Source organism: Coregonus clupeaformis, chromosome 29 (genome assembly GCF_020615455.1).
Source record: "Coregonus clupeaformis isolate EN_2021a chromosome 29, ASM2061545v1, whole genome shotgun sequence".
Lineage (NCBI taxonomy): Eukaryota > Metazoa > Chordata > Actinopteri > Salmoniformes > Salmonidae > Coregonus > Coregonus clupeaformis.
Genome location: NC_059220.1, coordinates 61,730,706 through 61,756,596, shown reverse-complemented (window position 1 = coordinate 61,756,596; position 25,891 = coordinate 61,730,706). Strand labels below are relative to the sequence as shown.

Here is a 25,891-nt window from a genome sequence, read left to right as displayed (position 1 = left end):
GAATCCAGGCCTGCATGCGTTTTTGGGTTCAGTGTGTCCTAGTTACACCCTCTTGCCTAAATATCTGGCTGCTGACGGCTGGCTATACTTCATCACATGCCTCACAGTGATGTCATCATGAAGTTAGGCTTCTCTGGCAAAACTACACAGTTTGTACTCTCCAGCACAGTAGTATGGTAAGAATGTGGATTAAGTTGGCCTGTGACGGATTGGGAGTGACGTTTATCACGGTACACGCATAATACTGTACTTTATTTTTCCCCTTGTGTTGAACTCACTTAAAATATGGCGTAATCTATTTCCTGTTTAGCTCACAACACGGCTTAAGAAATGTCTCTGTTGTGGCTTTGTGAGGCTTTTAAAACCATGGGAAATAATGTAGCTGGAATGGCATTCATATGAACTGTTAAGGACCTCAAAGGTAGTTTGAGATGCTTTCCCCTTCTGTGACGTGTCCTCAATGTCTCCATGTCAGACTGTCCTTAAGGGGAAGAATAGTCCAGAATAAACCAATGCGAACGCAGAGGAACTGAAGGCAGGCGAAAACCAGACCTAGACAGGGAAATGTGATGTGCGGCTCACGCTGCTTTTACACAGCGACAAAGACAGACATCCTCCACCTACGCACCTACGTGTTTTCACTGACCACCGTTGACGACTGTTGCCATGGCGTCGTGGCCTGCCAGCTGTGAGAGAAAGCACAATGCTACGGATGTCCATACACTGTCAGTGTCACGTGGCGCATCGTTTGTCACATGAAACATACACTAAATCTGATAGAGGACTGACTGAGGGTTACTTGAATTAAATTAAACACGGCAACGGGCATGCATTGCATCTGGTACTGATAGTTTGACAGACATGGTATTTACTTGAAAATGATTTGGTAAAATTATACTAACTACAATTATCAACCACTTTAGACTACATCCCTACCTCCATCCGTCCCCTTCTCTCCCTTTCCCTAAACCCCTTATATCTGAGTCCTACTGTTGGCTCCAATACCTTCCTGTGAGGCTGTGTCTCTGTCTAAGGAGAGGGAGATGCTTGAGGGCTCCTTAATGAATTCCTCCTCAATAAAGCCAATGTCTCACCCTACAGTAATCAGAGATGGCAGGCCCAGAGAAAACACCAACTCACTGCCTGCTAATGTCTCTCAAGTGACTCCTCTTCTGCACTGCTAAATGTCCCTTCATTGCCCTCCCTCAAAAGGAGGGTTGTCTAAATGGGCACACAGCAAGAAGAGGAATGGCGACTTTAAATGAGCTGGTTATATTGTCCTGCCCTGTTGTGGATGTAATACTCAGTCTGCTCTGTAGTGCCATTGTGCTATTATGGGTGTTCTGGTCCATTAGGGAAAATTGCAGCTTGAGCATAGCGTTTGGTCTTATGAACTGGGATAAACCCAGAGTGAGACGATCGCATCCACACACACACACACACACACACACACACACACACACACACACACACACACACACACACACACACACACACACACACACACACACACACACACACACACACACACACACACACACACAAGCAAACACAGATGCATGTACATGCTGGTGGACGATCTCTCTCATCGCCAGCCCTCTCCTCATCTCTCCCCTCTCTCTGCTGGCATTGACAGGGTCACCGGGCCTCTGACGCCTGACCTAGCCCAACCCCAGTAGACATAACAGAACAAGTAGGGTGACAATGTTCGGAAGGGCTGTTCCGGCGTGACCATCCTATGTAAAGGAAACACAACCCAGTCAACCCAGTCAACCCACTATATCATACTGAGAGCTGAGAACAACCAACTACTCTACAAGAAACATGCAGGACATATTTGGTGACTTTGCTAATAATAAATCTATAATAATTGGGGTATTTTGTTATTTTACGTTGGTCTAATTTCAAAACATCCAAATCAACAAAGTCTTGATGTTGAACATATCAAAACCCTTATCTGTCGCACAACCGAGAAGCACCAATTCTTTTGAGCTCTCGTCCTAAATATTTATGTTGGATTCTAAACACATGGTTCTGAGAACACAGTCTGCAAGCTGTAAAAACGGGGTCATTTGTATGTGAAGGACAGAGAGCAAGGAGAGAAAGGACAAGCACAGAGTCTATTTTCCCATTTTGGTTTAACGCCGCCTCTTCTGTGTCAGAGTGCCCTAACTGTCAGACATAATGTAGACTGGACCAAGACATTAGTATCTCACCTCCTACACCACACTAGGCCACTGCAACATATACACACACGCTCACACACTCTCAAAGCCCCAAAAAACATTCATGTTTCATCTTAGCCTACCAATAGTATAGTTTTGTTGTATATGACCTCATTCACCTGACCTTTGAAGCAAACGCGACCATAATGGGTTCGGAATTCTCTCACATCAGCTTGTGGGGAATTCCACTACTCTTCATATTATAGCATTATACACATCATACTGTAAATCCATAGTATGAAGCATGTGGCATTAATGATGATTGAACACAAACTACCACCGTTTACATAGTCAATTGGCAGTCGGCGTAAAACTACTGTAAACAATATTGAATTCATTGTTTGCAGCATTAGGTCCTAACTGTACTTTTCCAGACATGCTTTAAACATTTACACTAACCCAGGGAGGATTTGACAATTGAAACATTTTGCAGAACGATTCTAAAGGTTTATCTCCTCTCCTTCCAAAAGTTTAGTCATGTGTTGCGTTTCTATTTGAGCTTCTGCAGGCAATTGTGGGAGAGAGAGGGATGGTGGGATGAGGGAGTGAGGGAGGAGGGGAGAAGGGTGGGGGTTGAAAGATCCATCCCGGCTCCTCTGCCCTCCCTGGGAGCTCCGGAATGCGTCTGGAATCCTACCTAGACTCCCCCATGTGCCCCACCCCTCAGCTCCAGCCTCCTTCCATCTCAAACCAGCAGGCTTCACCAGCACTGCAACAAAACACACCGAGATGAGATCTTCAACTACAGCACAAGAGATGGTTCAAACTGATGTGGATGTTACATTGTGTGTTGGAGGTGGTATTCTTGAGAAGGTGGTATTCATGGTTCTTTAACGATCAGACTTTGAGGGGTTTATTTTACCCCTATAATAGCCAAAGGAGCTGGATGTGCTTGTTCCTCACAACCAAATTTAACCCCTGTTCATTAAAGCCTACATACCTATACTGTAAGCTATGTGTATGAGCCTATAATATTCCCTGAGTGTAAGCGGTCCACGTCCTGGTTTATAGAACATGTAAACATGCTGTAACCACTGTGGGACTACATGCAGTATAGAGACATCTCAGAGGCTGTAGTCCAATACCATTCTTCTGCATTACCCTACCTACTCACCCTCCTACAGACATGTTTATAACACTCCATGGTCACCATGGCAGCAGCCGTGAAACACGCAGGAGGAAGCAGAGAGGAGTGTTTGGGCAATATCACTGTTGGGATTACGGTGCCGCAATAGCAAAGCGTATATCCGGCAAATTGTACAGTTTTAGATCCAAACATTACTTGGCTATTGCAACATTCGATGACCTAACCACATATGAAATGGTCACTCACTGGTCAGTCTGTTTCCCTGACTCAGAGTGGATGGTCAACCTAGAGGACAGTGGTCACTCACTGGTCAGTCTGTTTCCCTGACTCAGAGTGGATGGTCAACCTAGAGGACAGTGGTCACTCACTGGTCAGTCTGTTTCCCTGACTCAGAGTGGATGGTCAACCTAGAGGACAGTGGTCACTCACTGGTCAGTCTGTTTCCCTGAGTCTTAATGCACCACAGGTCCTCGCCACGAGTGTGCTCTCAGAGGTTAGCATGTGTCCTCCTGCTGAGAGAGAGAGAGGGAGAGAGAGAGAGAGAGAGAGAGAGAGAGAGAGAGAGAGAGAGAGAGAGAGAGAGAGAGAGAGACTCCAGGGGTAAGGTAGAGAGGTCTGTCTGCTCGGTTGCATGATGGGCCTGTCTGTTGTTATTACAGATACATGTGTATCCAATGACAAAATAAGTGAAAGTAGTGGTAACAATATCAATTGCTAGTGGTAAAAGTAGAAGTAGTAGCATGAAAGTGGTAGTAGGCTAATATCAGCAGTTTCAACATGTTAGAAGTAGTAGCATGAAAGTGGTAGTAGGCTAATATCAGCAGTTTCAACATGGTAGAAGTAGTAGCATTCATATGAGCATACAGCAGCAGGCTGATAAGTTTATTAAGTTATAAATACTTGGATGGAAAGCCCCCTGAGAGAAGAACGTTGGGCTGCTGGTTGGTAGCACTGTTGGCCAGTAGAGGGCATATTCTAGTCGCTCTGCTGCTGCACTACAATGGAACAGTGTTGGCAACACAGTGACAATGACAAACCACATGGTACTAATCTACGGAGTACAGGTCTAACCCAAATGTGCTCTGTCTGTCAGCAAACAGAAGAACAGGAGGTGAGAAGGGACAGTTTGGTAGGAGTGAATGCAGCGGTGTGTGTGCCTGCCTGCCTGCCTGCCTGCCTGCCTGCCTGCCTGCCTGCCTGCCTGTCTGTCTGTCTGTCTGTCTGTCTGTCTGTCTGTCTGTCTGTCTGTCTGTCTGTGGATGCAGAACAGTGTCTAACATGGAACCCACTATCTTACATGGAAGCCATTGTCTCACACTGAACCCAGTAAGACAGTGCTCTGCTCCTCACACAGCGGCAGCAGCAGTAAGTCATTTCAGAGCCTATTAAGTCTCCATTAGAGGGAAGCCCTCCCTGCTGGCTCAGCTAATCTGACACAGGTGTGGCTCCAGACAGCCACGGCTCCCAAACAGGCCTCAGCCTGAGCAGCTTCTACCCAGGACTCCGTTTCCCACGCTACCCCTGGGCTTAGCGGCTTATTAAGCGCCCTTCTCTCAATTTAGGGCAAATTATGATTAATTCATTGCCTGACGCCTCAAACTGTTTTCTTCCACTGCTCTATGTTCGCTACATACTTCAGTCTGAAACTGCCATCGTTGAAGTCATTTGTGGTGATGTAAAAATGAGGGGTGTTGTACAAAACAAAGTCATCAGCGATTGAATCATCTCTAACCAATCAGAGTATTGAAACCAATGACACATTTTCAAAACGGCGCTTTACCCACGTGTGTTATGGCTCTAGCCCAACCCATCGGTTTCTGGGACCATTCAGAATAGTTAGAATCTGTTTGCGTTCTAGAAATCGTCTGGAAGGTACATAGATCCAGACTCATTGCGGAGAATAAACTAACGTTTGGCATAAGCAAGTTTGGGTAGCCAGGCAAATGAATTCAGCCTTCTGCAGCAAATTAGTAGGAGGCGTTCATTTTTACAATCGTATTAAAGCTCAGAAAATCTCTTACTATAATGATCTAGACTCCTAGTTTTTTTAGATTTACCACAAGAACCTCTCCTCTTTGTTTCAATAAACCTCCCGAAAGTATTTCCTTCATTCAAATTATCCAGAGACAATTAGGCTATTCTAAACTGATATTCACCCATAATTTGGGCTTCTTAATGTAAATGACCCCATGGGGGTCTTTATTCAAATGACTCTGACTTTTGAATGATGAGAACTCAGCCTTAGCTCAGCCTCCTTTCCCTGTAGTAACACCCTCCTCTGCCTACTCCTTCCCTGCCCCTCCCTCCCTCTCCCCTCTCTGCCCCTGAAGCCGTCTGCCTCTCTCCCTAATACTCCTCCATTGCCACGGCAGCTCGAGTTTCCCAAAAGGGCCCGAAAGAAAAATGCTTATTCCTGTAATGTCTCCATTCCAGCAGCAGACTGCTGAATGGGGGGAGCCAGTGGGGAGTGTGTGTGTGTGTGTGTGTGTGTGTGTGTGTGTGTGTGTGTGTGTGTGTGTGTGTGTGTGTGTGTGTGTGTGTGTGTGTGTGTGTGTGTGTGTGTGTGTGTGTGTGTGTGTGTGTGTGTGTGTGTAGTAACACAATGTGAAACAGAGAGAGACAGGAGGAGCAGCATGGACAAAGCCAGTCAGACTAGGTACAGTAAAGTGGCCACTAAAGTGTGTTTATTCTGCACACATTCCCACAGTGCACTGGGCTTTGGGTAGAATGATGACATTTTAGACTCGAGAGCAATCTATGGCTTTTCTAAATCATAACAAGGGCATGTAAAGTGGTCATCTGTAGCTCAATTGGTAGAGCATGGCGCTTCTAACGCCAGGGTATTGGGTTCGATCCCCGGGACCACCCATACGTAAAAATGTATGCACACATGACTGTAAGTCGCTTTGGATAAAAGCGTCTGCTAAATGGCATATTATTATTATATTAAAGGTTTATCAAACGCATGGCTAGGACATGAGCACATCATCAAGTGTATCCAACTGCTAAAACAGATATCATGAGTTACTAGAGCTCTTTTCCTTTATATTCACAGCCCTCCTTGCTTTCAACACACACACACGCACACACACGCACGCACGCACGCACGCACGCACGCACGCACGCACGCACGCACGCACACACACACACACACACACACACACACACACACACACACACACACACACACACACACACAGAACACTGAAGTGCGTCAGTGCACTTCAGATTCTGCTCTGGTATGACGAGGGTCTATGCTCCCTTCCAAAACAGTGTTAGTGCGAGGGAGGGAGGGAGGGAGGGAGGGAGGGAGGGAGGGAGGGAGGGAAAAGAGGAATAGACACAGGCGCTGTGTTTACCTCTGTAACCAAGATAACAAAAGGACAGCTTCTTTCTGCCATCTATTTAATTAGCTGCTAACATGGAGACTGTGGGTATGTCCCAAATGGAAGCCTATTCCCTATACAGTGCATTCATTTGGACAAGGGGCCATAGGGCTCTTGTTAAAAGCAGTGCACTATATAGGGAATAGGGTGCCATTTGAGGCACATCCTGTGACTTAAGGAGGACACGCCATCTGAATAAAGAAAGGGATGGACGATAGAGAGATGAAAGGAGGAAAGGAGAGATAAAAGGTTTGAGAGGAGGAGGAAGAGAGGTGAAAAGGTGGACAGTGAAAGGGTGTTAGAATACAATGCAATACAGCAAGGTGAGACCTCCATACAGTATCCTAGCACCCACTTGAAATATTAGAATGCATACAGGGTTGCAGACCAGACCATGAAGAGTGTGCCATATCTCTTCTTTTTCTATGTTGACATAAGAATATAGCCCTCCATCACTGTTAGTAAAACAACATACTGAAGATTGTCGGTTTGTCACCTCAGCTCCCCTGCTCTTCCTGTTTCAACTGACTCCCCCACCCCTCGTTTGTGCAATAATAATATTAGTCACTCTCCTACAAAGTCCACCCATGTTACCTTTTATTCACCCCTGGTGAACTCAACCCAACCCTGGTGAACTCAACCCTAACCCTGGTGAACTCGACCCAAACCCTGGTGAACCCTATGCTACGGCTGGGAATTGCCAGGGACCTCCCGATATGATATTATCACGATACTTAGGTGCCGATAAGATATGTATTGTGATATCACGATTATATATGTATTGCGATTCAATACTGGGATTTTATTGTGATTCGATGTTCCAAACATTTGCTCACCATATGTCTACTGCAGAGGGACAAGAGAGAGCCATGAGAAAACGAGTTTTGATCAGTCATGGAAATAAAAGTGCTGAAAACAAATTGGCTCCCTATTTAAAAAGAAGATGGAGAACAATCTATGAAGGAAAAATACTGGAGCTACATCCAACTAGTGCAAAGATAATTGTGCGATATTGTCAAAAAGATTACGATATATCGTCAAAAATAATATCCCGATATGTAACTGTAGCGATCTTTCCCCCATCATTACCCTACACTGCTCTCACATCTGGAGGCCAGAACACACACCACATTTTTACACACACACACACATTCTCTCTCTCTCTCTCTCTCTCTCTCTCTCTCTCTCTCTCTCTCTCTCTCTCTCTCTCTCTCTCTCTCTCTCTCTCTCTCTCTCTCTCTCACTCACTCACTCACTCACTCCTTACTCACTCACTCACTCACTCACTCACTCACTCACGTCACAGCACCAGGCTTCTGGGAAGGGACCCAGCAGTAGGGTAAAGGATCCATGCCTGGATATGATGTCTATACCCACTGAGTAACACGTTAGTACTTTATTCTCTGGCAATAGTATTACCATAATTCACACTCTTAAATGATAATATTATGTTGTAACAGCATGATCATTTGTAGGGGTTACGATCCAATGACTCATTATCCCACCACCAAGTTAGAGCAGGGATAAATATTCATGGCAGGTTAGCCAGAGGAGGGGAGGGTAGGGTAGGGTAGCTGGGTACAGCTGTAACCACAGGCCACCCGGGAGCTCAGTTCCTTCACACTGACTGTGTTCTGCTGGATTGTACCAAATGTTATTGCAGTTGTCGACTCAACATTCAGTTCAACTAGCTTTAAGTGAGGCTGTAATATGGGATGGGGAAAGTCAATAGCACCCCCTTCTGGTTCACACAGCAACCTACACCTCCAATTTCTCAACATTCCATTCTATTTCTTGCGTGCTCTGGATGTGTCTGGTCAAACTCCCAACTCAGCCCCATAGAAATGAATACCGCTAGGTGGAGTTAAAGGGTTACATTGCCAAATAAGAGAAGAGACACTCCTTTCATCCACATTGTCACAGAGAAGTCCTCTAGAAGAGACTATATATATCTGGAATCGGTTAACCAATTATTGTAGATGGATAGTCTCTTCGAATGCACTTGTCTGTGACCTCACATACAAACCTAAGCAACATCAGAACTAGCATGTAGCTGTACATGCCAATGTACAGTGGCTTGCGAAAGTATTCACCCCCTTGGCATTTTTCCTATTTTGTTGCCTTATAACCTGGAATTAAAATAGATTTTTGGGGGGTTTGTATCATTTGATTTACACAACATGCCTACCACTTTGAAGATGCAATTTTTTTTTTTTTTGTGAAACAAACAAGATATAAGACAAAAAAACAGAAAACTTGAGCGTGCATAACTATTCACCCCCCCATACCTTGGGGTATGTCTCTATAAGCTTGGCACATCTAGCCACTGGGATTTCTGCCCATTCTTCAAGGCGAAACTGCTCCAGCTCCTTCAAGTTGGATGGGTTCCGCTGGTGTACAGCAATCTTTAAGTCATACCACAGATTCTCAATTGGATTGAGGTCTGGGCTTTGACTAGGCCATTCCAAGACATTTAAATGTTTCCCCTTAAACCACTTGAGTGTTGCTTTAGCAGTATGCTTAGGGTCATTGTCCTGCTGGAAGGTGAACCTCCGTCCCAGTCTCAAATCTCTGGAAGACTGAAACAGGTTTCCCTCAAGAATTTCCTTGTAATTAGCGCCATCCATCATTCCTTCAATTCTGACCAGTTTCCCAGTCCCTGTCGATGAAAAACATCCCCACAGCATGATGCTGCCACCACCATGCTTCACTGTGGGGATGGTGTTCTCGGGGTGATGAGAGGCGTTGGGTTGCGCCAGACATAGCATTTTCCTTGATGGCCAAAAAGCTCAATTTTAGTCTCATCTGACCAGAGTACCTTCTTCCAAATGTTTGGGGAGTCTCCCACATACCTTTTGGCGAACACCAAACGTGTTTGCTTATTTTTTTCTTTAAGCAATGGCTTTTTTCTGGCCACTCTTCCGTATAGCCCAGCTCTGTGGAGTGTACGGCTTAATGTGGTCTTATGGACAGATACTCCAATCTCCGCTGTGGAGCTTTGCAGCTCCTTCAGGGTTATCTTTGGTCTCTTCGTTGCCTCTCTGATTAATGCCCTCCTTGCCTGGTCCGTGAGTTTTGGTGGGCGGCCCTCTCTTGGCAGGTTTGTTGTGGTGTACTTCTCCACAACTTTCCACAACTTTGTCCCTGACCTGTTTGGAGAGCTCCTTGGTCTTCATGGTGCCGCTTGCTTGGTGGTGCCCCTTGCTTAGTGGTGTTGCAGACTCTGGAGCCTTTCAGAACAGGTGTATATATACTGAGATCATGTGACAGATCACGTGACACTTAGATTGCACACAGGTGGACTTGATTTAATTGGTTGAACCAGATCTTATTTAGGGGCTTCATAGCAAAGGGGGTGAATACATATGCTATGCACGCACCACTTGGATCAATTTGGACTATTTTGTGTATGTCCATTACATGAAATCCAAATAAAAATCCATTTAAATTACAAGTTGTAATGCAACAAAATAGGAAAAACGCCAAGGGGGATGAATACTTTTGCAAGGCACTGTAACTGCCATATCAATAATTTATACCATGGTTCTAGAATTGCTTAATATTAGACACACATTCATACACACACACACACACACACACACACACACACTGTACTAAAAGTTCAATCTGAACATTATCAATTATCACATCAGCTTCAGGGCATACACACACACACTATAAAGAGGTGTTATGTTCCTATCCTACTCACATAGCCTCCAGTGTGTACTGGTCTGGGACATTAGGCACATACATACACAGCTCTACAAAGAATCACATATTGTATATCGATACCAACTGCACCATTACCACATTCACATGGACATTTACTATATAGTTGACACACACACACACTAAACCCATCGCCCTGTTTCTCAAACGTAGGCCGTTCGAAGAGCAACAAAATAGTCTAAAGCTATTTTCTATTAATAGCTGCAGAGGCCATGGCTGCTGGTACTAAAATGCCTGTTGCCTCATGTTTTGTTATGCTTCCTTGCTGTCTGACAGAGTTTAGGGTGAAAGGTCTTCTGGTTAGAGAGTGTTTGGCCTACATCTGAGGCTCCATATTTACACAGCCATTCCTATTTTTGCTGGGAGGCATTCAGGTCAGGCAAAGACTTCAATTAGAAAACCCAAGCAAATAGGTGCCTCTTATTTTTAGAATCTCAAACACTTTTGCACATTTCATAGTTTCAAATCCAACGCCATCTTGCTTGGACACCACTACTGTTGGATATTTTAGTAATAATCACATATAATAATAATAATATAATATGCCATTTAGCAGACGCTTTTATCCAAAGCGACTTACAGTCATGTGTGCATACATTTTTACGTATGGGTGGTCCCGGGGATCCATAACGTATAGGCCTAGTTTAAGCACCATCAATCGCTACTACAATACTTTGTCATGGTCTCTAATGACAACCCTACTAAATGTTTAATTATAAACTGGGTGGTTTGAACCATGAATGCTGATTGGCTGACAGCCACGGTATATCAGACCGTATACCACGGGTATGACAAAAAATGTATTTAAGCAATAAGGCCCGAGGGTCTGTGGTATATTGGCAATATACCACAACCCCCGGAGGTGCCTTATTGTTATTATAAACTGGTTATCAACGTAATTAGAGCAGTAAAAATAAATGTTTTGTCATACCCGTGGTATATACCACGGCTTTCAGCCAATCAGCATTCAGGGCTTGAACCACCCTGTTTATAATTTAAATTATTTCCCAGCACTATATAAGATCAAGTCTATACAACAGCAGATAAACCTGTCTCCTTTGAGCTCTGCCGGCTAAGGGGAGTGAGGGGGGAACACACTGATAAGGTCCTCTCTCTCTCAGGAGCGATAGAGTTAGCTACACTGTAACCTAGCTGCGTAATGTCTTGTTAGTTCCGTAGCTCTGCAACGTCCCTGTGTTTAAATGTGGAGCTTCGTCAGCTGCTGGGCTCTGCCTGTCTGACACACAAGTTCACAGAGTTTCTATCTCCCATCATTACTTAGAATGGATAGAAAGACAAGAACGACAAGTTAGTCAGACTGTGATTTGTTCAGGTTGGATATATGGCCACAATGATTGCTGGGGTCTAGCTATATGTTGTCATACAGGGGTTGCAGTTAGCTTGTTTTTAACTGGATAGAGGTTGTCAGTTAGCCGGACTATTTGATTGAATAAAACTGGCACATGGTTGATGAGTAACTCTGATATTTCTCGACCCACAACTAAGGATTGTTTGTGAGCTTCGTCCATGTGATGAAGAGCAGTGAAGAATGCTCCGATGTGGAGGAGGAGGAGGGCCCAGCCCAGTAGGCTGCCACGGAAACCAGAGGTCAGGTCACAGCACTGCACAGGCAGAATGGAGAGAGAGAGAGTCAGAGAGACAGCGAGAGAGTCAGAGAGACAGCGAGAGAGAGAGAGAGAGAGAGAGAGAGAGAGAGAGAGAGAGAGAGAGAGAGAGAGAGAGAGAGACTCCAGGGGTAAGGTAGAGAGGTCTGTCTGCTCGGTTGCATGATGGGCCTGCCTGTTGTTATTACAGATACATGTGTATCCAATGACAAAATAAGTGAAAGTAGTGGTAACAATATCAATTGCTAGTGGTAAAAGTAGAAGTAGTAGCATGAAAGTGGTAGTAGGCTAATATCAGCAGTTTCAACATGTTAGAAGTAGCATGCAGATGAGCATACAGCAGCAGGCTGATGATTTTAGACAGGGTTCCTCACATGGGCCTCATGCCTCCTCACACTGACTTACCCCTCTTTTGACCCAAGTCATTCAGAGCGCTATCTAGGACAGAACATTGGATTCTATGTTCACTTGGATAAGAACGCACTGAACCATATCACAGGCTGTCTGTACAGTTTGTTTAGCTACGAATTGATTCCCAACTCAAATATCTGAATATGGAATCTGCGACATGACAATGTTGCTAGGCATAACTGTTTCACTTATTCCACAAGCTCATTCTGTGGACTTGAATGAGTGTCAGCATGAACCTATATCGATATAGGATTAAACTGAATCCATTGTATCCTCCTGTCTACATCAATCACAACATCAATCAAATGGTCCATTCAAACCCATCCATATTTCTCTTTCTAACAGTGATCCAAGGCTCCTATAGACATAACTGAATGGAAGTAACCTAGTAGTTCTACAGCATAAATGTCCGTATGCCATTCAGACTACTGTGTGTTTCTGACACCACTGCCTTGGTTATTCTAGGTAAAAACAGGCCTGGGAAAGCAGGGTGAAAAAATAGAGCAGAAATAGCTGGAATTTAGCTGACTGTGAAGCCAGAGGAGAGGATTGGGAATTGTGGGCAGTCACCCTTTTTCGACAGGGCCCCATGCATCAATGGATTGGAATTCCAAACAACTCCTCCACCCTTCTCTGAGGCTGAAGCTAGGAAGAAGCCGTGGATGAGTGAGGCTGAAGCTAGGACGGCTGCCATGGACGAGTGAGGCTGAATCTAGGAAGCAGTCATGGACGAGTGAGGCTGAAGCTAGGAAGCTGCTGTGGACGAGTGAGGCTGAAGCTAGGAAGCAGCCATGGACGAGTGAGGCAGAAGTTAGGAAGCAGCCGTGGACGAGCGAGGCGGAAGCTAGGAAGCAGACATGGACGAGTGAGTCTGAAGCTAGGAAGCAGCCATAGACGAGTGAAGCTGAAGCTAGGAAGTAGACATGGACGAGTGAGGCTGAAGCTAGGAAGCAGACATGGACGAGTGAGGCTGAAGCTAGGAAGCAGCCGTGGACGAGTGAGGCGGAAGCTTGGAAGCAGCAATGGACGAGTGAGGCGGAAGCTAGGAAGCAGACATGGACGAGTGAGGCGGAAGCTAGGAAGCAGACATGGACGAGTGAGGCGGAAGCTAGGAAGCAGACACGGACGAGTGAGGCTGAAGCTAGGAAGCAGCCATGGACGAGTGAGGCTGAAGCTAGGAAGCAGACATGGACGAGTGAGGCTGAAGCTAGGAAGCAGACATGGACGAGTGAGGCGGAAGCTAGGAAGCAGCCGTGGACGAGTCAGGCTGAAGCTAGGAAGCAGACATGGACGAGTGTTGCTGAATCCAGGAAGCAGCCATGGACAAGCTTCATTCCCTCATCTACTATAAAAGTGTACAGAGAAGAACTGAATGATTCGGGCACGTAAAACATAACCTCCAGCACCCAAGAACGCTTTTTCTTTCTTCTTTTTAGGAATTATTGTATTAGGAATTATTGTATCTCAAAAAGTTAAGTACAAAATATGAAATTCTTGGATGTGGGAGTGGTAATCCTGTGCTAAAAGATATGTTTTTATTCTCCTTCATAGTGATACTGAGTCTCAGTAGGAACGGCATGCGAATGGAAACTAGATGCCAAACTTCATGTTCTCGAAAAACATGCACAAATCATTTCTGCTTATGCTGATCTTATCTCATTTGAGCAGAACTGTACCCATGTTAGAGAGTGCTAACACAGACAAATCCTAGATGGAAATTAAAGCACAAGGTAAATGAAGACTTATTGTTGTAATCATTTGCTAATGACACTTGTTTTTAGGCTTCTCTCTCCAAATAAGATATAATTCACAACACAAATAAATAAAAAAATTCACATATAAAAAGTAATTTGAAACTATATGTGAATCCCAACCAGCAGTAGCCTATAGTGAAATGGAAACTTAGCTGGACAAACAACTTGTGTGTCAAATAGAATGTCACTTATTAAACTCTACTGACCAATAGAAGTAGACCTGGCCTGTAAAACGCTTCCTTCCTTCAGGCTCATTCTCTAGCAGTGACAGGAAATCAAAACGGCTCGACTTACTCGGCCTGATGAAGTCCACAGGTCCCGCTGGCAGAAGGGCCGGCCCTATGGCCCTCTATTAGAGATGAAACAGAGGCACAGAGAAACAGTAACACCTCTAAACTATTCTCCAGGTGGTATGCAAGATGGTAATAACCATATAGCAAAATACGTGACTCCAACTCTCCATGCTTTGTGATCTTGAGCAAGTGTGTAGGTAGTCTATATACGTGTTTTACTGAACAGCCACAAACATGGTAATCAATGATATTGACTTGAGGGGAATGGAGGTCCTCTTACACAGCCACTCTTCTATTTCACATGGGCTGAAAGCCCAGGTCTGTTTGAAATCTATCACTCGTGAATTTCTCCATGTGAAGATTTAGCCTTTGTATATTGGATTGCCAAAGTCTATATTCAACAAAATGAATAAATACATTGAATTCATAAACACTCATATCGGAGGAGTGTGAGGGTTTGAAATGGCTTAAATCATATCCATGCTTTTCCCATGACTGACCACATTAATGTGTGAGTCCTTGTAGGAGAGACTTAATTGGCAACAGACACTGAGATTTGGCAACGGAAATTAATGTTTACATTACATGTGGTTCTATTTCAGTGATACCCCTTTTTCTCAAAGCAGAGAACACTTTCCATATAGACAAATAATAATCCAAACCATACCCAAAAATTCAATTTGTTTAGTGAAATGCCTGCTAATAAACAGTATACATTTCACACTACAGTGGTGAAACAAAGCACCCCAACAACGCTTTAAAGCACTGAAAATCGTACAAAAATTCAGCATTCAATATTACAAACTAACAAAATTATCACCCTCAGCCGGATCGTATTTGTCATGCAACCCTTTGTGGCATCCCACTCCTGTGTTTGAACAAACCCACAGTTTGGACTTGTCCCCAGTAAGAATGTTTTCCTCTCCTGACATGGAGATCAGATGGTGGTTATTTCCAAGCCGTAAAACATCATCCTAGTATGAGATGTGTGATATGATTTTCTACTGCATAAACATTCCACTGTTTCTCTCACAAAGACAGCACAGGAGCACTTCACTCTGTTTATTTCCTGAGGGAGCCATCTTGAGATAATGTAGAAACCAAAAGTCAGTAGCCTAGTGGGGATGATGGGCTAGCAGTAGTTGTATAGCCTGGCCCCAGATCTGTTTGTGCTGTCTTGCCATAGGATAAGAGTCGGAAGAGCACAAACAGATCTGGGACCAGGCTAGTAGTTGTAGGCATGGTTTGTAGATGTGTCGCCTGATAAAATAACAAATAGTCCCCTTCATACACAAATCTAATAACATGCAATCTTTATTTATAGGATTTTGTTTGTCTTAGGGTCCACTTTATCAGTCAGATAGCATCTGTAATTGACTGATAAATCATTGAGATATAAAATGCAAGCAACAACTCTAACCAACAATCTGACCTAGATAGGATGGTGTCGGTCGACAATAGCAACTACCACAACAAATTACATTCTGCGTGAAATTAGATTAGAACACTAGCAGCAGCAAATGCACAGTTGATTTCCCCAAGGAGAAGTATGTGAGGGGAAGAAATGCAAACCAGTTATTTCTGCTGGTGTGGCGTGCAGACGCACGGTCTTCTTTCTCCAATTAGCTTCATCATTTGATTGAAGTCCGGCCAGGGAGCAATAATTGTCAGATGACATTCACTGAGACTTCTTTTCGAGCTAAGACAGAGCTGTGATTCAGTGGACAAAGGGATGGCAGGTTGAACCAATCCAGACACTGCTACACACACTCTGAAAAACATTCCGGAGATGTCTCTGTCAAGGTCGTCATCCTCCGACGCATCTTTAAAAAGTGTGTGGGTAATGCTTGTGTGTCTCTGTGTGTGTGTGTGTGCAAAGTGTAAGGCGGGGCAGCTTTTAGGCAAGATTGAGTTGAAATCAAAACCCTTTCCAAAAAGATCCCAGTGTGATCTATCACAATGTGTTATCAATCAACTGGACTCGCCTAAACAGCGGTATAGCCTGAAGACAGACCTCACAATGACTATACTGAGGAGACAAGCTCAGTACACGTCCAGTACAGTGAGTCTACTTAACCTTCTTTGAACACATGCGTCCAGTTAGGCCTGCAGTCTGCAGTCTTTGAACAGGAACGGGCAGTTATCAATGGTCTTTGAACACATGCTCTTGATTGTTTTGACTGGAGGTCTTCTCTAGGTCACCTGACTGGAGAATGTCTCTCTGGGTGTCTGTCTACGCGAGCTAAACTAGAACATGTACATTATACTGTGCAAACTGTGTAAAGCGCCACTGAGCATCAACCAACCTGTAGCTCAGAGGAGTTTTCCTTATTCAATCTTACACTAACAGTGATTGCACAAACTTAACCTCCCCCCTAACCCTAACCTTAAACAATTGGGATTACATGTCTAAACTTAACCCATCACATTTCTCGCCTAAATAAACCATTTACATTTGTTTCTGCCCTAGAGACAGAGCTGCCATCATAACAAGATTGTATAAGGACAACTGCAATCTGCCATCCTGTAGATCAGTAATACACTGTTATCCTACTGTGACCTTATAGGAGTGGGAAGAACCCATTAGTTAACTGCAGCTAAATGGACCAAAGGGTTGCCAGTATAAATCACAAGTAAGGAGGGAAGGTGTAACTACATGGTGCCAGTTTGTGAATACCTCTTTGAGATAACGTCTAGTAACTAAATGAATACATTTTTATACAAAATGTGAGGGAGTATGATGTGGACATATCAGGGAAATGCACATGCTCCAACCAGAACTACATAAAGAGTAGAATTCCAAAACGCTATATAGCCATTTCTCTGAATGTTGGAAAATGAGCTTTTATTATTTTAAGAAATTATGAAAGAGATTGGTGTGTTTTTTTTCATGGCATAGGGTTGTTCAATGACAGAGATGTACAGTATTTGTTTAAAATCAGTTGATGGTTTCACTTCAGAGGGAGAAATAATCAATGTTCTTTTGCAAAATGCTATATTTCCACCTCACTCTCAGATAAATAAGTAGTTCTGCTATGTTTTACACAGTCAAATGTAACAACTAAGGCAAAGAAATTTACATCAATATTTTTTATATATAGAATTAAATACAGCAATATGAGATTTGTATGTAAAACATTTACATTTGACATTTTAGCCATTTAGCAGATGCTCGTATCCAGAGTGACTTACAGTAGGTGCATTAATCTTAAAATAGCTAGGTGAGACAACCACATATCACAGTCAAATATACAGGATACGAACGTTCCATTCCAGCTAAACAATGGCTATATAGCGTTTTGCCCCCCAAAAACAAATATATACACATCTAAAATCTATGAATTGAAAATCTGAGAACAGTAACATTTTACACACATACAGTATGAAGACACCCATTAGCAATCATTTCTGATGAAAAAACACAAATGTGAAAAATAGGTATATAGCGTATTGGAAATAAACTCTTCATATGCTATACTGTATGTGAATTAATTAAATTAAGTAATATAAGCCTGGATGAGTCTCAGGGCTACTTAGCAACAAGGGAACATAAACAGTAAACATACAGTATGTATTTTCTTGGTGTAGCCTGACTGAAGTTTCAAGCTGGCCTCTTTAGTAGAAGGACTCAATAAGATAAACTAAGACACCCTAGCTACTGCTTCTCTCCTTCTCTTCCCCCTTTACTTCTTTCCACTCATCCACACTTAAAACCATTAATGGAAGTGACGTCCAAAAATAGTTCCTGAATGTAAACCTTCTAGTTCCTCACAAACGTCAACAAACTGGTTTCACTTCCTGTTCGTGAATCAAATCGGAAAATAATAATTACTCTACTCTGAATCTCTTGGCTGAGTAGTTGGTCGAAATGTTCCATTCGGTATCTTGTGATTTCATTAGGCCTATCTGACACAGAATCAACGCAGAATCAACACCCACTAATCAACACCCAACACCCGCTAAGGGAATCCAAAGATAGACTGTCAAATGGCGATTTATGACAAGATAAGCAAGCTACAAAACAAAATATGATATGACAAAAACATGTTAGAAAAAACGGAATACACTACACCGTATATCCACCAGTTTTGCATGCCAGACTCATGGCATTCTATCGTCTGTAGGAATAGACTAGTGGGATACCACTACAGCATCTGAATCATGTGAAGAAGAGGAAGCAACCCTGCTTAATCTCAATGATACATAATGTATGCAGTGGTTGGATATCCAAAAACAGTTACGACCTTGTTAGTGTATAATATCATAGGACTTGAAAGTGATCCAAAAAACATAAATCCCAAACCACCTTTGCCAGTTTCGGTTTGCAATTAATGTTCCCTGAATTCTCAATAGGTGCCCCTTGGGGTTTTAGGCTGGGTTTCTGTATAAGCACTTTGTGACATCTGCTGATGTAAAAAAGGTTTTATAAATAGATTTGATTGATTGATTGATTGATTGATTGATTGATTGATTGATTGATTGATTTGATTGGTTGTACTGTCAGAGGAATTCAGGATGGGAAAATACACAGCCAAGGAGGCAACACCCAATTACACCCAGGTAGACAATTGATTGTAGACTTCAAAAGGAGCCTTCTAGAGATAATAGGTAGGAGATCAAACACATCATCACCCGAACTGAATCAGAGACCCAAAACACTTTATATGTTACATCATATCCTGTTAATGTCATCTAGTTTAGAACCTCTGCTAACGATGAACTACCTGTACTTTTTGTCGCCATATACCTGACAAACCCCATGGTGACGATGAACTACCTGTACTTTCTGTCGCCATATACTTGACAAACCCAGCAAACCTGACATGCTGGTTTTGAAATTGAATATTTTAAACTTGTTCAATAAAAGTACAAGTGTGCATATCACAACATGGCACCGTCATAGGATTCCACCTTTCCAACACATTTCTGCCCTGCTAGAGCTGCCCTGGTCAACTGTAAGTGCTGTTATTGTGAAATGGAAATGTCTAGGAGCAACAACGGCTCAGCCGCGAAGTGGTAGGCCACACAAGCTCACAGAGCGGGACCGCCGAGTGCTGAAGATTGTAGTCCATAAAAATTGTCTGTCCTCGGTTGCAACACTCACTACCGAGTTCCAAACTGCCTCTGGAAGTAATGTCAGCACACTGTTCGTCGGGAGCTTCATGAAATGGGTTTCCATGGCCGAGCAGCTGCACACAAGCCTAAGATCACCACACGCAATGCCAAGCGTAGGCTGGAGTGGTGTAAAGTTCGCCGCCATTGGACTCTGGAGCAGTGGAAACGCATTCTCTGGAGTGATGAATCACGCTTCACCATCTGGCAGTCCAACGGACAAATCTTGGTTTGGCAGATGCCAGGAGAACGCTACCTGCCCAAATGCATAGTGCCAACTGTAAAGTTTGGTGGAGGAGGAATAATGGTCTGGGGCTGTTTTCATGGTTCGGGCTAGGCCCCTTAGTTCCAGTGAAGGGATTCTGTGCTTCCAACTTTGTGGCAACAGTTTGGGGAAGGCCCTTTCCTGTTTCAGCATGACAATGCCCCCATGCACAAAGCAAGGTCCATTCAGAAATGGTTTGTTGAGATCGGTGTGGAAGAACTTGACTGGCCTGCAAAGAGCAATAATCTCAACCCCATCTAACACCTTTGGGATGAATTGGAACGCCGACTGCGAGCCAGGCCTAATTGCCCAACATCAGTGCCCGACCTCACTAATGCTCTTCTGGCTGAATGGAAGCAAGTACCCGCAGCAACGTTCCAACATCTAGTGGAAATCCTTCCCAGAAGAGTGGAGTCTGTTATAGCAGAAAAGGGGGGACCAACTCCATATTAATGCCCATGATTTTGGAATGAGATGTTCAACGGGCAGCTGTCCACATACTTTTATAGTGTAGCTCAAAGGGATAATACCAGTCTTCAAGTCTCAGGAAAGATACCGCCTCTACTCATGCATCCTAGCACATCAAAGTCACCATAGTTTAACTGTCAGCAAAAAAATGAAATAATTTATGTTGTCTCTGTTTAATGGATTTAAATATATATCACATTCAATTCTATTATATTCAATCATATTCAGGCTTGTAGGAAATTCCCACCATTCACACTGACTGAGTTTCCTGAATCATAGGTCTATGTCACATTAATTTCCCTGTTTGGGGAACAACAACATGATGGGGAGGGGTGTGCAAATCGTGAGAAAGCTTCTTTTTTTCATGTGTCTGTCTTTGACCCCATGACAGTTCAGTTCACACTCGTGAGAACCAACACAGCGCCATCAAAACTCGTCGTCGCGTGCTGCCAAAGCATCGTTACATGAGCTTAATTCTAATGTTAGTGCTAAACGGGATCCTTGGGACATCCCAACCCTAACCTTAACCCCTACATTTATCCCAGGGCTCTCTAACCCTGTTCCTGGAGAGCTATCGTCCTATAGATTTTCACTCCAACACCAGTTGTAACTAACCTGTTTCAGCTTATCAACCAGCTAATTATTTAGAACTTTACCCTTACCTCAACCACTTGAAATGTAAACTTCAATGGGGGTAGGAACGTCCTAAGGATTCCGGATAGCAAGGACCTTAATTCTAGGGAGTCCACAAGAGATGGGGAAAAACATCATCATACCTTTCAATTAGACTGGAGCATGTGGACAGCTGCCAAATATGCGGTCAATAAAGCCGCTACTAAAAATAGTCCCAAGTATGTTTTTGTAAGGATTTCGTTATGGGTCTGACTGCTGCAGACACCGTGCAGACCCTGCTACATGCACGCTTAATTTGGAAGGCCTAAAATTGCAGGCACTCTCTCCTTTATTACCTGTGAAAATATGAAACAAATCATCTCTAATTGTCAAAAGACAAGAAATGGAAAAATAAACACATGTAGCCTTTAGGTCTACACCAGACTGTTATACAGACTTCAGAAAGTCTTCATACCCCTTAAGTTATTACACATTTTGTTGTGGTACAGCCTGAATACAAAATGGATTAAGTCTTATTAAATGTTTTACCCATCTACACAAAATACCTAATAACGACAAAGTGAAAACATGTCTTTAGAAATGTTTGCACATTTATTGAAAATGAAATACAGAAATATCTCATTTACATAAGTATTCACACCCCTTAGCCAATACATGTTAGAATCACTTTTGGCAGCGATTACAGCTGTGAGTTTTTCTGGGTAAGTCTAAGAGCTTTGCACACCTGGATTGTACAATATTTGCACATTATTATTTTTTAAATTCTTCAAGCTCTGTCAAGTTGATTGTTGGTCATTGCTAGACAGCCATTTATAAGTCTTTCCTAGATTTTCAAGTCGATTTAAGTCTAAACTAACTAGGCCACTTAGGTACATTCAATGTTGTCTTGGTGAGCAACTCGAGTGTATGTTTGGCCTTGTGTTTTAGGTTATTGTCCTGATGAAAGGTGAATTTGTATTCTATTCCGTTTCTTTTTATCCTAAAAAACTCCCTTGACAAGCATCTCCATAACATGATGCGGCCACCGCCATGCTTAAAAATATGAAGAGTGGTACTCTTTGCCCAAAACCTAACACATTGTATTGCAGTTTTATTTTAGTGCCTTATTGCAATCAGGATACATGTTTTCGAATATTTGTATTCTGTACAGGCTTCCTTCTTTTCACTCTGTCATTTAGGTTAGTATTGTGGAATGACTACAATGTTGTTGATCCACCCTCAGTTTTCTCCTATCAAAGCCATTAAACTTTGTAACTGTTTTAAAGTCACCATTGGCCTCATGGTGAAATCCCTGAGCGGTTTCCTTCCTCTCCGGCAATTGAGTTAGGAAGGATGCCTGAATCTTTGTAGTGACTGGGTGATTGATACACCATCCAAAGTGTAATTGATAACTTCACCATGCTCAAAGGGATATTCACCTTTTTACCCATCTACCAAAACGGGGCATTCTTTGGGAGCCATTGGAAAACCTCCCTGATCTTTGAGGTTGAATCTGTGTTTGAAATTCACTACTTGACTGAGGGACCTTACAGATAATTGTATGTGTGGGGTACAGATATGTGGTAGTCATTAGAAAATCATGTTGAACACTATTATTTCCATGCAACCTATTATGTGACTTGTTAAGAACATTTTTACTCCTGAACTTATTTAGGCTTGCCATAACAAAGGTATTGAATACTTATTGACTCAAGACATTTCAGCTTTCATTTTTTATTAATTTGTAAACATTTCTGAAAACCTAATTCGCGGTATTGTGTGTAGGTCAGTGACACAAAATCTAAATGTAATCAATGTTAAATTCAGGCTGTAACACAACTAAATGCAGGAAAAGTCAAGGGGTGTAAATACTTTCTGAAGGCACTGTAATTGCTCAAAGAGAAAATTAGGTTGTTATTATGACATTCCTCTTGAATACCATGAAGTCTTATTTTGTATTGCGTGGAGTGCACACATCATCATATTTACCTCCGACTTCCAAACGATATAGGCGTGAGAACTGGACTGTTGCTGCTTCTTCTGAAGCCATCTCCGCGGTGAGAATAATGTGTTCGTGCTCCCAGTTGGAGTGACGCTGGGGCTCCTCACCAGAAACGGTAAATCCCACGCGGTATTCCGCTTTGCGCCCCTCACAGTAACGTCATAGTCAAAGTGAAAATTTGATATCGGGGAGAGGTCCGAGGGTGTGGAGGGACCAGATGAAGACGAGAGGGGTTGTTTTACCCTAAGATTTCTGGAACGGGGATCTGATTTCAACGCAACCGCGTGCTCAGGGGAGCTTGGCGAGGATGAAAACGCACCTGCGTCCTCAACGCTCAAACCCGGTAACCCCAAGCGGTCCCCATGGGTTCCATCTGTCTCGGTGCCACATTTCCTTATAATATCAGGGTCCAGGCTTCGAGTTTGTCGCAACTTCCTTTTGGAGATGGCTTTGGAGCCTGGATTGGAGCAGGAGAAGACGTTCAGTATTCCTTGACCAGATGACATCTCTATCTCCCCTCTGCACAAACGCAGAAGCGTTTTTTAAAACACTTTTCTCAGAAGTTTAGTTTAAGTGCCATAAAGAACCAAACCACGAGATAAGTCCCATCAATATACTCCTACAGTGAACCATTGGTCAGCGTAGCGCCATGGGCTACGTGTTTTTATGCTGTCATCGTCAGAATGCCTTGGTTCAGAAAAAGCGAGAGAGAGAGAGAGCGTGCAAATGTATTCAATTATCTGTGCAGTGCTCTTCTGCACGCAGCTCAGCTCATTCCCAAACTGGAGTCAGAGCGGACGGCAGGATGGGAGAAGTTTCGCAACTGATGACCCTCACCGCCGCTCCTCCAATCCGTCCAATGTGCTCTTGTGGCCGTTATGACTGCGCACTCATGTTGTTCCAATGAGCAAACCCAGTGCATAAAAGTGTCTTCCCCAGGTCTTTACCTGCATCTTTCAAGTTTGTATCATACATGAAATGTATAGCCTACATATGTTGGGCCTATGTGATGTATAGGCCTATAGCTGCATAGCCTAACTTTCAACACTTTGTTTAAATAAAGCACAACTAAAGCTGGACGATGGCATAAAGACCTAACACCATAATCCATAAATTAGGATTAATCCTAGTCTAGTCTATCCTGCTATAATTCACATGTTTGCATTACATTGGGGCACATGGCGCTTGTGTCTTACTCTTAAAATAAATATTATGGTATGATTATCTTGCTCTCTGCACCATGAGTTTCTCAGAAGTTGTGAGAAATACACAATGTTGCAATATATGGGTTAGCTGCTATGCAGCACATGTTTGGCCAGAATGAGCTCAGACTTGGCTCTTCCTTACAACTCAACTCTACTAGTGTTTACATTCTAAATGGACATTTCAAAGGTGTCTTCCTCTTTCTATCACTCTCTCTCTATCTCCTCCGTTCCCCCGTCTGTTTTTAGGCTGGTCAAATCTGACTGAGCCGTTATCAGTGTCATGCAGTGCAGCTTCATAAGCAGCTTTATCAGGGCACCCCCCTCCTCCAGTCTCCCATGGTGCACCATTTTTCCCATACCTTCACACACACATACACATGCATAAACGTACGCATGCACGTACGCAGAAAGGCACGTACGCACACTCACGCAAACACACACACAAGCAAGGCAATTATCCATCCCTTCTCATCAATGGTAAAAGCGCAGTAGTGTAGATAGAGGGATAGAGATTGTTGAGAAGGAGTTAGAGAGGAAGTCAGAGAGAAGCAATCTATCGCTGCTCTACCTCACGGCTGCAGGGGTTGTAAAAGGGGCCCCAGCACTGAAATCAGACACAAACACATGCAGCATATGACTATATGGCTGGTGTGTACCAGAGGTATAAATTATCACCACACATGTGAGCTCCCCCATGTTAACCCAATGAGTCCCACCGTGGACTTCTAACCCCTTCTAAACACCGTTGTAACATTAGATCCGCCTATTTCTTCTGGATCCATAGATACCAACCATTAGTCTGTGTGATTAATGGGGGCTGAGCTAGAGTGGTGTTTGTGAGACAAGGGCGGATCCCGATGGGGCCCTGAGCCAGGTCTTTTTACAAAAACGTCTGTAGAGTCCAAATTATTTGAGCTACAAACTATTAAAAGCTATATATGAAAAGCTGAGACTCTCACAAACACGCACATGTAACTCTATGACGCTCACAACCTACACAATAATCATTAGAAGGTAAGGGGTTCTTCTACATAGACGATCATAGGAAATCCCAGGACAGTGTCTATAATACTGTAATAAGCTCGCATAGTTGCGGTCACAAACTCCAAACAGCTGTCACTGACTAGTTGGATATTCATTTCCCACTGAGCAAACAATTTCTGTACTTACAGCATTCATATAAATTAATTTTTATCAGGTTTTTGCTGAGGCTGAGCGTTTATTTTATTTTTTGACATTTGTCAATAAAACTCATGAACGCAACTGTTTATGTCAAATTCCTTTGTGATCTACTTGTAGCCCTGTTCGTCCTGAAAATAAAATGGTAAAACACTTCATTGTGAGGCTAAATATAAGGGCTGGACATGCAGATAAATGAAAGTCAGATACATGAAAAGCCCATTTTTGCTGGGGTCTCGGGACTGATAGGGTTAAAAGCCACATATTTTATTAATAGAGGAATGGGGGTAAAACAGCCTGCAGGGGTTAAATTAGGCTGGGAGGGGTGCTGGGAAGGGACCACGTAGAATGGTTTCTAATATACTTTAGTGGGTATCAGCCACTAGAAACCAAATATGACAGAAAAAACTTGTATAAGAATGTGTTTATAGATAATAGCAGTCCAATTGGCTGTTATAGGAAGAGTAAAGATGTTTAACAAAGTAACTGTTCTGCTCTAATTCATTATACTTGGCGAACTCTGTCTCTTGTCTAGCCA

The 25,891-nt window shown here is 43.2% G+C and overlaps 1 protein-coding gene across 1 annotated transcript in view; it reads right to left on the bottom strand.

Annotated features, from left to right (window-relative positions):
• The window catches only part of LOC121535968 (rho GTPase-activating protein 6-like), a 69,623-nt gene extending 45,891 nt beyond the window's left edge, over positions 1 to 23,732 (bottom strand). The window contains exon 1 of the mRNA XM_041843211.2: positions 22,957 to 23,732. Coding sequence (XP_041699145.2) covers positions 22,957 to 23,475 — 519 coding nt within the window. The 5' untranslated portion in view covers positions 23,476 to 23,732. The remainder of the gene's footprint in view (positions 1 to 22,956) is intronic.
• Positions 23,733 to 25,891: the final 2,159 nt, after the last annotated feature.